The 14,493-nt window shown below is 52.0% G+C and overlaps 1 protein-coding gene across 4 annotated transcripts in view; it reads left to right on the top strand.

The window, feature by feature from the left end:
* Window positions 1–14,493, top strand: part of KIAA1671 (KIAA1671 ortholog) — a 187,921-nt gene that overhangs the window by 80,655 nt on the left and 92,773 nt on the right. Inside the window, exon 1 of one of the 4 annotated variants that reach the window (XM_057526416.1) lies at window positions 12,652–12,980. The exons of the other annotated variants lie outside the window; for them this stretch is intronic. Coding sequence (XP_057382399.1) covers window positions 12,930–12,980 — 51 coding nt within the window. The 5' untranslated portion in view covers window positions 12,652–12,929. Of the gene's footprint in view, window positions 1–12,651; window positions 12,981–14,493 lie in introns of those variants that run through there. 4 annotated transcript variants of the gene reach the window in all.

Raw genomic sequence — 14,493 nt, forward strand, 5'->3', positions numbered from 1 at the left:
AGCCAGAGGTGCCATGTCAGCTGAGTTTGCAAGAAAGCAACAGCTCTCCCTGGAGCACCCTCGCAGAGGGCAGTAATGGGTCACACGGCCACTGCTAGCAGCAAGAGGGTCTGGAAAAGTCAGTGTTCCACGCTGGAAGTTGGCCACATTGGAAATGGCCGTTGGTCGTTCAGATAGCATTGTCGGGAATTCCGTGGTGGTCCAGTGGTCGGGACTCCGCACATCCACTGCAGGGGGCACGGGTTCAATCTCTGGTTGGGGAACTAGGATCCTGCAAGCGCGTGGTGCAGCCAAAACAACAACGACAACAAAAACCAAATAGCATGGTTTAGTACAGTCTGGCTTCCTTGTCAAGGAAGCCTTGGGCCTACAAACCAGGATACAGGACAAGAGAGAAAATCTACCCAGCATCTGTGTGCTGTGATGTGAGATGTGTGCTGGGCACTGGGCTTCAGGGATTGGAGGACACAATCCCCGCCCTCCAAGGCCCCCAGTCTGCTGGGGAGCAGGCCTCAGGGAAGGGAAGGAAGGCTGAGGTGGAAGGAACAGGCCGGGTGGGAGCCGGCCCAGCGGCCAGAGTGACTCCTTCTGCCTGGGTGAGTCTGGATGATGGGCCAGCTCTAGGAGCGTGACGCGGAGCTGAGTGGTGAGGATCTGGACAGCAAGCTGGGCTCTTAGGAGGCCCAGGAATCCTCTGACAGGTGGCTAATTTCACTTGTTAATTGCTTCTTGTCTTTCACTGTTGAGTCCAAAGGGCTGGAGAAGAATGGAGTAATTTATGTCTCAGCTGATTTAAAGTTCCTTTTCTGAATTAAAACCAGCCAGACCAGAAAGCTTTTGTTTCCTAGGTCTTAAAATGCAAATGACCAGTTGTGCCTGAGATTTTGTATTGGGAGGATTTTGTATTTATTCATTTACCCAGTTCTCTCTCCACCCACTCACTCATCTACCCTCCCAGCCATCTACCTACCCATCCATCCATCCTCCACCCAGTTATTAATTCATGCAAAGCTCTACAGATATAAAGATGAACAAGTTAACTTGTCTTCAAATTGCTCACATTCCTAGACTGTAAACCCAGGATGGTACAAACTAGTTATTTGTTGATTTAGTCACTCACTCATTCATTCAACAGAAATGTATGAGTACCTACTATGTGTCATGTGCTGTTTTGGGCCCATCAGGTACAGCAGTGAACAAGACGTGTGGTTCCTGCTCCCTGGAGCTAATACTCCGGTGTTGGGTGGGACAATGTGGGGTTTTCCAGGAGCTTCGAGGGGGTTAGCTGGGGAGTGGTGGGGATGAGCCCGTTGACTAGACCCAGCTGAGAAGGACCCTCAGGGTTAGAATAAGGGGCGTGGTGTTCGCCGGCCAGAGGCTTGGAAGAGCCAAGGGAAGTTAGGACCAGGGTTAGAGAAGGTCAGAGGAGCGCCTTGGAGCTTGGGGCGCCCTTTAGTGGCCATTGCAGAGAAGGGTTGGAGAGGGTAAACTGGAAGCTCGGAGACCGGTTAGGAGGCTGTTGGAACAATTTGGGCAAGACGATTAAAAAAAAAAAAAATTACTGTGGTTAAATACACATAACGTAAAATTTACCATTTTAAGCTTACTATACATCTATAATAATGTATGTCATTAGATACATTCTCAGTGTTGTGTAACCATCACTACCATCCATCTTCAGAGCTTTTCTCATCATCCTGAACAGAAAGTCTGTCTGTGCCGTGAAACACTAACTCCCCCCTCCCCGCCTCCCACAGCCCCCGGTAACCTCTACTCTACTTTCTGTCTCTATGAATTTGCCCTTTCTGGGTACTTCATATAAATGGAATCATACAATGTGTATCCTTTTGTGTTTGGCTTGTTTTATTTATTTATTTGTCCATGGTGTAGCACGTGTCAGCACTCCACTCCTTTTTATGGCTGAATAATATTCCCTCGTATGTACAGAACACATTTTGTTTGTCCGTTCTTCTGTGGATGGACACTTGGGTTGTGTCCACCTTTTGACTATTGTGAATAATGCTACTAGGAACATTGGTGTGCAAGTAACTGTCTGAGTCCCTGCTATCCGTTATTTTGAGTCTATACCGGAGAGTGGAATTGCTCAAAAAACTATGGTAATTCTACGTTTAACTTTTTGAGGGTTCACCACAGTGGCTTCACCAATTTTACATTGTCACCAGCAATAATGCACAAGGGTTCTAATTTCTCCACATCTTCACCAACACTTGTTATTTTCTGTGTTTTTTTTTGAAAAATACTGTCCATCCTAATGGGTGTGAAGTGGTATCTCCTTGTGGATTTGATTTGCATTCCCCTAACAACTAATGATATTGAATATCTTTTCTTGTGCTTCTTGGCTAGTTGTGTATCTTCTTTGCCCATTTTTGAATCTGATTGATATGTATATATATATATACACACACACACATTTGTATATTCTGGATATTCATCTCTTATCAGATACATGATCTGCAAATACTTTCTCCCATTCTGTGGATTGTTTTTTCATTCTCTTAGTAGTGTTCTTTGATGCATGAAGGTTTTCAGTTTTGATTACATCTAATTTATCTACTATTTTTTCTTTTGTTGCATAGAAAATGATTTTTAAAATTTGTGTTATAATATGCATACCAAAAACAATTTTTTAGTTGAAGTGTAATATGTATCTTAAGTCAGAGAGCCTGGGTTTGAATCTTAACTCTGCTACTTCTCAGCCATGTGACCTTGTGTGGGTTAATATCTCTGTGCTTCTGTTTCCCCATCTGTAAAAGAGGGATAATAATAGAGCCAACTTGTTAGAGATGAACTGAGTTTACATGAATTAATGTCAGAAGGCACTGTGAACAGTGGTTGACACCTAGTAGGTGTTTTTTAAGTGTTTGCTGTTATTACCATGACTGTATATCATATATTAAGTTTCTACTTGGCAGTCCCTGTGCTGAGTGCTATACAAACGTTATTCCACTGTCCCATTGAATCCTCCCAAACCCCAAGAGATTGTCCCCATGTTGTAGATGAGGAACCTGAGTCCTGGGCCCTTACACTTTGTTGAGTGCCATATCCTGGCATTTTTCCCCTGAGTGACCCCACTGTATCCTGAGGTGCTAGGAAGATGCCCATTTTAGAGATGCTGAACTTGAGGCTCAGAGAGGGGAGGTGACTGGCCCAAGGGCACACAGCAAAGGAATCTCAACATCTGGATTGATTCTTGGCCTGTGGACTCACCCCTTGCGGCCAGGGAGGGGTGAGGGCGTTTTTCGGGGACAGGGGAGTCCTGCTGGGCTGAATTCTGTTTCAGTTGTACCACTGGAACGCCCGGGGTTCTGTGGGTTCCCGGGCACCTGCTCCGCTTGCGAAGCCTCCCTACTGGGGCCGGGCGGGCAGCTTGCGGGCGCTGGGAGGAGATCCTGGGACCTGTTCACCTTGTCCACGTGTTAACCCATTCCGTGCCACGGCACACTGCCGCCATTGCATAGGTGAGGAAGCAGAGGCCCAGAGGGCAGAGGATGATCTCGTCCTTTTGTTTCACCTCCTTGAGAAAGTATGTTGACGTGCCCTTGCGTGAGAATGATGCAAATACTAGAATAATCTTGATTCTCGTTTCTTTTTTTTTTTTGTAAGAAAGTAAATCATTAACGAACATACACTTTCAACTGCTAACAGTCACAATTACTTGCTTCAGCTGTACAGGCGATTGAGACACAGCACCCTGGCAGGGTTGCTGGGGCCTCACGATTTCTGCTTCCAGGGTGCACACTAGTGCTCTTGTGTATATGTACACACACACACACACACACACACCTGCGGGAACCCCGAATAAGCCCCACTTGACCCGGATTCTCATCTAACCTTGTTCAGCTGCCACTCTCTGGCTTCGGACAGCTCGCTGAGCTTTATTTCCCTCATCTGTGAAATGGGGTGAAGCCCACTCCGTGCCCCTCACAGGCTGTCATGAGTGGATGAGAAAGACATTGGTAAATTGCCAAGTCGGACGTAGTGGTCCAGGGCCCAGGCAGAGTTCAGAGTTCATTGCAGAAACGTTTGCTGAGCACCTACTGCACGCTGGAGAAAAGCCAGGTTCACATTGGTTCCTGGAGGATAAAATCCCATCGCACTCAGGCTCCAGTTCGTGGGCACAAAGGGCCTAAAGGACTGTGTGTGGTTTGGCCCCTGGCCACCCACGTGACCTCTGCTCCCAGCACGCAATCTCCGCTCACCCCACTCAAGCCACACTGGCCTCCAGAAAGTTCCCTTCACACGCAGGCGTGTTTCCAGCCAGGGCCTTAGCACAGGCTGTTTGCTGTCCTCCAGATTCCCTCCTGACTTCCCTCCTCTCAGGGCATCTCTCAGCTCAGTGTCACTGCTCAGCGGGGCCTTCCCTGATGCCACGTCTCTAGAAGGACCCCAGACAGCTGTGTCACATGCAGTGTCCCCCCGTCACCCCGTGTCTTCCTCCCCCATCAGAGTGGAGGCTCTGAGAGGCAGGGAACACCCAGCACGGTGCCCGGCACATAGGCATGCAGCGCGAGGGTTTACTCCACTTCTGGTATACTCACAAACTTCCATCAAGCAGTCAATTTTAGAAGATTTTCATTACCCGCCAAAGAAACCAAGCACCCCTTAGCAGTCAGTCCCCGGGCCCCTCCTTGATACAATTTATCGACCTCCCAGGATGTACCAGGCACCGTGTTCGGTTCATTCTCACGGTGACCCTATGAGGTGGGAACTACTCTTGTTCCCATTTTCTAGTTGGCAAAGCTGGGGCCCAGAGAGGTGAGGTCACTTGCCCACATCATGAAGCCAGGAGGTGGCAGAGCTGGGATGTGAACCCACACGGAGCTTGTGCTTGGAGGATATCTAACACACGAATTTGATGTTTCCCAAACCCTAGTCATTCTCATGTATCACTCTGAACATTTTTCATTTTCATGAACCACCTGGACTAATACATAGTTAACGTTTTTCTTGAACTTGGCTCACTTTTCAAAATGTAACAGCTTGATCAAGATGTAATTCACATGACATACAATTCACTCACTTAAAGGGTAGAATTCAGTGGTTTTTAATAGGTGCAGCCATCACCACAGTCACCTCTAGAATGTGTTCCTCACCCAAAAAGAAAGCCGTACCCATTAGCCGCCATCCCCAGTCGGTCCCCAGCCCTAGGCAAACCCTTTCCTGTTTTCTGTCTCTAAGAATTGCCTGTTCTAGGTACCTTGTATAAATGGAATCACACAATATCTGTCCTTTTGGGTCAGTCTTATTTTACTCAGCGTAGTGTTTTCTAGGTCCATCCGGGCCATGGATGGATACCGCGTTCCTTTTTACGGCTAGATAGTACTCTGTCATGTCAACATACCACACTTTGATTATCTGTGCGTCGATTGATGGACATTTGGTGTGTTTCCACTTTTTGGCACTCCCCTCATTTTTACAGTCCCCTTGTACCGGTTTCATTTCTTCACTATTCTAACCTCTGTCTGCACTTACTATTTATTTGGTTTCTGATCTCCTGTCTCCCTACCGCAAACAAGAACTTCAGGATTTCCGGGCTCTTGACTCCTTTGTTCAGCGCCATGTTGAATGAATGAGTGAGCAAGTGAGCCAGAGGGTGAGTCAGCAGCCAAGCAGGGAGGACAGATAGGCACGTGCACAGCTAACCGGCCCGGCCCGGTGAGAGAAACAATGCTCGGACGCCCTTGACTTGGTTGTGGGGAAGCCAGAAGGGCTCGAGGTACAGTGAAACTGGGTCTTGGCGGTGTGTAGAAGTCAGCCAGGTAGAGAGAGGCAGGAAGGGCAACCCCGGCAGAGGGCTCAGCCTGAGCAGTGGCCAGGGGGGCTTGACCTCTTTTGCCTGTACAACAGAGATTTGTTGTCCTTGCCACACTCCTGGGAGGGGACCCCTGTGCTCGCAGGGTGGCCTTGTCACTGAGCAGAGAGGAGGGCTTGGAGCAACATGGAGAATTTAGTCAGGGGGGTGGGACAGCGCTCCGAGGACCCCATTCCTTCCACCTCAGAAACCCCCTGACCTGGTGATCCCTAAGTGCCGGCCTCAGATAGATGCATTCAGGGCTTCTGAATCCAGATTTGTGGGCAGTGTCCCTCGAGATCCTGTATCAGGGGCTACCCTCAGAAGCCAGGCCAGGCAGGGATGGGAATTTAATGACAAACAGGGTAGAGGGCGGGGGCCCTCCCAGGGTGGTCCTGCCCAGAGTGGCTGGACCACCCGATGTTCCAGGCAAAACTGATGACGGGGATTTGATCTCATTGTGAAATCTCACTGTCTTTATACATGGGAGAAAAAAATTTTTTTTAACCACACCCAGCCGCCTTCAGTTAACACAGGCGGTACTGGCAGTCTCGATTCACATATGATCTCGCTGAATCTTTGCCACAGTTCATGGGGAAACAGAGGCTTGGGAAAGTGGGCAGGTGCCACCGGCGGGCTCGGTCCAGGGATGTCAGACTCTTTTGGAAGCCTCCACCTTCAAGGGGCATCAGAAATGCCCTGAGTGTCCTCTGTGGGCGGGGGGGGGGGGGTCTTGCTACAGTTTCTGTCCTCTCCCCCACCCATCCTCCTCCCAGACTAAAAGAAAGCACCAGCTTCCTGATGCAGTGTTCGCAAGTGACCACCAGAGGGCAGGATGGGGGCGATCTAAATGCTTTCAACATTTTGCTTTATTAGTAGTTTTTAACCCCTTTTGCACTAGGGCCTTCATTCTAAAACCGAAAAAGCCAAGTCTTCCACGGCCATTTAGATTTTTATTTTAACGCTTGTCACTGATTTTGGAGCACGTGTCACTCAGCTTGAGTCCCCATCAGGTCTCTTGTCAGTTTTGATTTTGCAAGCCAGTCAGGGCTGCTGGGCTGAAGTTGGGACATTCATCTGCAGCCCTCACAGCCCTGGCCACCCCAGTTTGTTTTCACTGCTGTTGTTTCTCTTTTGAATAAGTTATTTTTTGGGGAAAAAAAGTTTCCCCGAAGTTTTATTTCTAAAAGAGGTGTGTGTGGGGGGGGGGGGTTGTATGTGTCCAGGGGGTGGGTAGCCCATAATGAGAGCCCTATGAATATAGAAATGGCATTTCTGACCTAAGAAGATGTATTTCCAGAGATGCTAAATCCTCTACTTGAAGACAGGGTCTCCTGAGAAGAGGAACGTTCGGTCGTATCTCAAGCCTCGGCTCCATGCCACTTCCTCTAAGAAGCCCTCCTGGGTTGCACCCTTTCCTGTGCACTCCAGGCCCTTCAGCCTCCAGTGCCATAATTTATTCCCAGGTGCTTCCCTCCTGTAGACCCTGAGCTCCTAGAGGGCAAGAACCTGGCCTCCCTCAGTCTCACGCGATATCCCTACCACCTCACACTTCATCCTCAAGGCTTTCAGTGAGCGAGCACTTGAAATCTGCTAGGCACTCTTCTGACCCCACCTCACCTCATCCCCCAGCTGCCCTGTGAGGGAAGAAGTTATTATTGTTGCCGTTGTGGTCGTTGTTATCTTTTTCACCGACCTCGTTTTACATCAGAAGGAACCAAGGCACAGAGAGGCGAAGCAGGTTGTCCAGGACGACACCATTTGGCAGGATCAGAGCTGGGATTTGAACCCAGGCCCATCTGAGTGCAAATCCCTGCTCCTGGCAGCTTTGTGCCCCAGCATAGTAGCATCACTGCAGGTACTCAAGCAGGGCTCACTAAGTTAGCAGGGAGGGCTCTCTGGCTGGGGTCTAGGCGCACGCAGCCCCGCCCACGCCTGCCTGGGGCTCTTCCTGCTGCTGCCCCCCACCTCCCTCGGTCCTTTGCAAGCTGCCTCCTCTTCCTCCTGCTCTGGCTTCTCCTCCTCTTTCTTCTTTCTTCTCCTCCTTCTCCAAAAGCTTACTGAGGTAGAATCTACATCCTATAAAATTCACTCGTTTTTTAAGCGTACAATGTAATCATTTTCAGTAAATTTACAAAGTTGCACAACCATCACCACTGCCTAATACCAGAACCTTCTCGCCACCCCATTAAGAAACCCCGTACCAGTTAGGCCCTGGCAGCCACCGACCTACTTCTGTGTCCATCATTTCGCCTTTCTGGACATTTCCCACCATGAGGTCTTCCCCCCTGGTTTCTCTCCCTGAGCACGGTGGTTTTGGTGCAGCCAGAGTGCTTCCGCCCTTTATGTTGGCCTGGCTCTCTCTCAGTGCTGGTGTCTTCCCTGTCCCTCCCTTCCCTGTCTGCCCCTCCTCACAGTAGAGAGAACCCAGGGGTCAGGCTGGGCAAAAGCGGATGAAAAATATTCTGGTTTGGTTTTTTTTTCGGGGGTGTGTTTTAAGTGATTTCCAACGTCCTGCAGTTGATAACGCCCTGTGGGTTGGCCATGCCCTGGTGGGATGGGCTCAGAGTGCCTTGTTTGGGGTAGATAACCCCCTATCCTGCAGGGCTGACCCCAGCTTGGACCCCTCCTTGTTGCCCTGCCATCCAGGGCGGCTGAACTTGATATACCACTAGTCGGTCATGGCCAAGGTGATTTGAGCCCTGACTGAGCGCTCCAGGTTCTGAGCAGTTTATTACACATATTTCTTCATTTCCTCCTCCCAGCGACCCCGTGGGACAGGCACTGTCGTCATCCCTATTTTACATAGAGCTGGGGCACAGAGAGGTTAAACAACCAGCCCGATATCACAAAGCTGTCTAGTGCTGGGACGAGGATTCGAACCCAGACAATCTGCCTCCAGCATCCACACCCTTGCCCTGCACCCCGGCTGCCTCTGTGAGACTAGCCATCCCCTCCCTGGGTCTCAGTTTCCCCTCCGGACAGTCTTCTGCTCTGTCTGTGCCCTGACCCTTCAGGGGATTGTCAACTCCTGGAAGATGGGGGCATGTGTATGGCTTCTGTGGGTCCCTTTTGGTGGCTGAGGAGCCGCCATGCACACAGTAGGTCTGCCTTCTGTGTGTCATGGATTCCCAGATCTAGCTGTGATCTCCTTGTCAGCAGGAGAATTGGGAACCCTCTGCCTTTCAGGAAGTGGTTACAGAGCACCTGAGTGCTGGGCTGCGTGCCAGGCCCTGGGACCTCCTTGCCTGTGGGGAGCTCACAGCCCTGCGGGGAGGACAGGCTCTCATCACGAGAAGCACCTTCATATACTCTAAGAGGAGGCCCAGTGACTCAGGCTTGCTCGCTCAGAGGGCTTCCTGTGGACGTGCTGCTTGCACTGGCCTTGAGCGATGGTTGCACTTCCACAAATAGAAAGGGCATTCCCGGCGGAGGGCCCTGCCTGAGGGTCCATACACGGTTGAGGAATGGGTGTCACTGTGATGGTACGTGGAGGCTGTAGGCTAAGGGCACTGAAAGCCCAGCCAAGGCTGTGGGGTGCAGGGAATGTGGCAGGGCCAGTGGCCCATGTCCTCATGCAGGAATGCAGACTCTTGGGCCAGGCCAGCCTGCTTTTCTAGGGACGACGGAAATCTGCATTGCTACCCACCGTTCTTCTGACGCTTAAGTGTTAGCAACTCGTTCAAATAAAACAAAATAGTGTGCCTACCTCCCCGTGCCCTCCGCCCCCCAAAAAAACCTGACAGAAACAGAGTCACTCCTGGGGGCTACCAGTTTTCATCCCTGTTTTCCTTCGTGAATGCAGATGTTGATTTTTAACAGCCTCCCATCTTTTTTATAGGCAAGAGATTTCTGCTCAAGGCTAAGCCCTCTCAGTAGGTCGACATGGTTGCTTGTATGTTCAGTCTTTTCTGGAATGAATGAAGGACCTTAATAAGGATTGCCCGAGGACCTACTGTGGCCAGGTGTCGTCTTGGGACGTGGGGAGCCAGGCTGACCAGGGTGGGGGCCCCTGGGGAACTGACCTTCGAGGAGGGATGGAAGGAGGGGTCACCGGGATGCAGAGTGTTCCTCCAGAAGAGGCGTCGTGGGGCCCTGTGTCTGGGGGCCACCCTGAGCCTGGGCTGGAGGCTGCTGGAGGGGGCAGGATGGTTAGCTCTTAAGCCAGAGACCCCGGCATGAATAGGAGCGAACTAGGTGGAGAGGAAGGGGAGTGTGTTTGTTTTCCGGGGCTGCCGTAATGAATCACCACGCGCTTTGTGGCTCAGAAACAGTAGATACTTATTCTCTCTCCGTTCTGGAGGCCAGAGCCTGAGGTTAAGGTGTCGGCAGGGCCACGCTCCCTCCAGGGATTCTAGGGGAGGATCCTTCCTTGCCTCTTCCCGCTTTGTGGGCCCGAGGCGTTCTTTAGCTTGTGGCCATACCCCTCCAGTCTCTGCCTCCGTCCTCATGTGGCATCCTCCCCGGAGGTTGCGTCTTCTCTTCTGGACACTTGCTGGATTTAGGGCCATCCAGGGTAATCCAGAATAATCTCATCTCAAGATCCTTAATTTATTAATAATTACATCTGCAAAGACCTTTTTCCAGATAAAGTCACATTTACAGGTTCTGGGCGGACATACCTTTTGGGGGGGCCACCATCCCATCCGCTACAGGGAGGAAGACTTTTTCCGACTGAGGAATAGCATGAGCAAAGGCCCTGCGGTCGCCTGGCGCACCTGATTGGGGTGGGGCAGGTGTGGGGTCAAGTGGTAGAAGGTGAGCAGGGGTCTGGGGTGGGAGGGATCGGGAGCCAGGGGAGGCATCCAGGGTGTGTGAGGGGTGCCTTGGTCACCACTGTGCATGCAGGTGGTTCCCCTGGCCAGGTGAGAAGGGTCCTACAGGGAAGGGTGGGACCAGCCCAGCTGACCAGAAGGCGGTAGCCCTGACTAGGTAGGGGTCGCTTTGAGCCTGGAGTGGAGGTGCGGCAGGGGGCCCCCTGCTCCTGGGAGTGTGACCTGGTGACTGTGGCCATCTCCAGGCTGAGAAAGCGGGACTCTGAGTTGGGGGGGGGGGTGCGTCTCCATCACTGGTGCCTGCCCACCCCCACCCGCCTCGTCGGGGCTCAGCTCTGTCTCCACCTGGGACTTGCCAGGTCTGACTTTTTCACTTTTCTTTTTATCCTTAGCACCCCTGCCCTGTCTCCTGTCTTTCTGCCTCCACCCCACCCCCTTCCCTGCTCGCACCCCGCTGCCCTGCTCTCTTTGTCTCCTCGCGGTCTCTGACTTTCTTCGGGTTCATCTCTTTTCCTGCCTGTGTGTGTGTCTCCATCCCCCTCAGTGACCAAGCCCCTTGCCCCCATCTCTGTCATCCCCTCTGCCCTTTCCAGCCCGTTTCTCTCTTGGTCCATCCCCGTCAGGCCTATGCGAGGCTGAGCAGCTGGCCGTCAGCAGCCTCCACGTTCCTGGTGGTGGGCGGTTATCCCCTAGGACAGTCAGAGCCAGCTAGGGCCACCTCCCGCTGTTCTGTTAGCCCCCCAGCGAGCAGGACCCCACTTTCCAACTGGACCATCAGCCAGTCAGCCAGAGAGCAGGGGCCAGGCTGTACCTCCACCTGCGCCATCAGCTGGGGCCAGCCCCCAACTGGCTGTCCGTTGGGCAGTGAGCGGCGGGGACCTCTCGCCTGCCAGATGTCGGGTGCCGAGTCGGAGGAGCCATGGGCCTGCTTCTGAAGAGCTCTGAAGTTCACGCCGTGGTTTCCTCAGCCGCTGAGCTCAGCTCCCCGCTGGTGTCCCCGGGGGCTTCCTGTCAGCTGCTCTGCCCCGAGTCGGGCTGTGGGCCTGATGTGTACGGCGCACGTGGTCCCTGGGGCCGGGGGTACCTCTGCGCCACCCCCTGCCTGGGCTCTCGTGCAGGGCGCTCGCTGTGTGCCAGTCCGGTTCCGGTTCAGACGTGGGCTGACCTGACGGAGGTGGTGTGGAGCTGGGGCTCTGGGGCTGCCCCGCTGCTCACCTCAGCAGCTCCCTTTGCTCTCGAGCCCCAACTTCCTCGTGTGGCCCGTGGAGATGATAATGTTTCCCCCAGGGAAGCACCGTGAGGACTAAACGAGATGCTCTGGTATTATTCTGCCTCATCCGATGCACAAAAGCCTGAAACGCAGGGATACTCCATCCCATTTTACAGAAGAGGTAACTGAGGCTCAGGAAGGTGGGGTGACTTGCCAAGACCACACTCTTTCGAAGGAAGTTCCCAAGAAAGGTCACCTTGGGTCAGCCTTAGGTGTGCTATAATTAGCATTTTTAATTGCTGAAAAGGATGCTCCCCTGCTCCCCCCACCCTCCCCCCACCCCCAGCTGGCAGGTGGTGACGCTGGGAGCCGGTCTCTCCCTTCCTCAGCCTCCCCCGCTCGCACCCTGGGCCTCCCGCCCTCAGGAGTGGACAGAACCCAGGACTGGTTGGGAGGCCTGGGTTCCAGCCTTGGCTCAGTTTCCACCTCTCTGTGTGACCTCGACCAAGTCCCTATTCCTCTCTGGGCCTCCCTTTTCCCCCTCTGTAAAATGGGGACAACCAGGGCCTCCTTCCAGGGCTGCTCAGAAGCTTAACTGAGTCAGAAGGAACTTGACTGAGCTGGGAGGGGCTGTGTGAGCCGATGGGATCCTGAGTTGATTTATTTCCTTTATATGGAAGGATTTGGGGTGGGGGGGCTCCCCCTCAGTGTGTGGTTTTGGGAGGAACTTGTGCTCACATGACACACTCACATACACGCACACACTCAGTTCTGGGGCTTCATCCTTGCTCTTCCCACCACTCAGCGGAAAACCCCCGGCCCAGAGCTCCCCCAGGAGGGTGCAGGGTCCAGACCGCTCAGCTAGATTAGGGAGGGGCCACCCCTGGGCCCGCCCCCCCTGGAAGAGCCACTAGAGATGCTCCAGGCGGGGCCCCGGGACCTGAGCAGCAGCTTCCCCGTGCCCTTGGCAGGGCCATCCTGCCAGTCCCCTGGCCACAAGCCGGCCCCTGAATGATTCATGCCACCTTGAACTTGACTCCTGGCGTGACAAGCCGAGCGGGAAGAGCTGCCCCCTCCAGAGGGAGACTGGAAGCGTGCACAATGCAGGCGGCGTAACCCCCAGGCGCCAGAAATGGAGTATTATTACTGCCCCAGCTTGTTGAAGCTCTTGCGGTACCTGTGGGTGAGTGCGGCCGTCCGGACCCGTATCTCCTTTTTCTTCTCCTCCCGACTCCGGCCAGCTTTGCTTCCCGGCTCTGTCTGGTCAGCAGTGTCTCTGTTTTCTTTAAGAAATGGTGGTTTTTTCAAGGAGGAGGGGGTGTTGGGAAAGGGATGGGGTTTGATTTGGGAGGCAGAGGGGGCTCATAGAAGAGGACGGAGTCCTGCCCAGGGTGGGTCAGTGGGCACGGCGGCCACCCCTCCAGTCCTTGGCCACCCCTCCAGTCCTCGGAAAAACAGGAAAAACAAGGGGAGCGTTAGTGATCTTTCCAGAAATCGACATTTCTTTGATTTACAGGACTGTTCTTTATTCTGAAATTACATCCTACTTGCCTTTGTGTGCATGTAAAAATGTCTCATCTTTTATGAGTTGGAAAGAATAGATTTTGTTTTTCTTTCAGTGAACTTACTAAGCAAAAGTAGAAAGTTGGAACCCTCCCATTGCGGCCTCTCCTCTATATAACAGAGAAAAAAAAAAAAAAAAAACTCCAAACTTTTTTTGGCGAAATGCCAAAAACAGGGAACCCACGTGGAAGTGCTTTGTGGGGTATAAAGTGCTTTTCAAATCTTGTTTTGACTCTGAGATTGACCTGCTATGTGTCCGCAGGCAAGTTGCTTCCCCTCTCTGGGCCTCTGTTTCCTCATCTGTGAAACTAAGGGGTGGGCAGTAGATGATGGTGGGTTATGTGACATTCATCAGTGCTCCGTGAACAGAGGGGCTTAGTGGGGAATCGTCACAGGTGGGTCTCAGAGTTTTCCAGAACATTTGCCACCCGGCTGAAAACGCCCAAGAAAGTAAGACTTGGGAAATATTATTTTTCCCCCTGCTGAATGTTTGCAAATACTTCAAATGCCGAGTCACCCAGGGAATTTTCCGGAGCTCCTAAAAATACAACTTTAGGAAACATTGTCCTTCAGCCGCTCCCCACCCCAGCCCAAGTCCCCTGCAGCAGTTGAAAAACAGGAGACACCCCCCAACCCCCGCCGAGTCCTTCTCCTTTGATCACTGACTTTTGATTATTGTTGTACTGTAAACGTAAGGGAACATTAACTGGTTTATTTTTTTTTAATTACAGAAATAATTTATGGGCATGGTAGAAAACTTGGAAGATATTGAAGAACATGAGAAAGAAAATAAGCAGTCCACAATCATTTGTATTTGGGGATTCTGCTGCCCACTGGGGCCTCACGACCTTGATGTGCTGGACACACAGGCGCTGGGCTTCAGTGTTAGGGAGGCTGTGATATTGTGATTTATAGTAAGAAATACATATTTGGTCTTTGTTCCTGTCTCTGGCACAGGGCTCCTAAAACCCTTGGAGTTTCCAAAGTGATAAAAGTGATAAAGGTGTCTAGATATTCACACATGAGTTTATGTTAATGAGATGACTTTTGGCCTGCACCTAGGTAAGGGTGGGGGCTGGTTGCCAGGGAAACCAACTACATGAGCTCTTCCTCTTTCCCAGGAAGCCACGTCA

This window comes from Balaenoptera acutorostrata, chromosome 13 (genome assembly GCF_949987535.1).
Source record: "Balaenoptera acutorostrata chromosome 13, mBalAcu1.1, whole genome shotgun sequence".
Lineage (NCBI taxonomy): Eukaryota > Metazoa > Chordata > Mammalia > Artiodactyla > Balaenopteridae > Balaenoptera > Balaenoptera acutorostrata.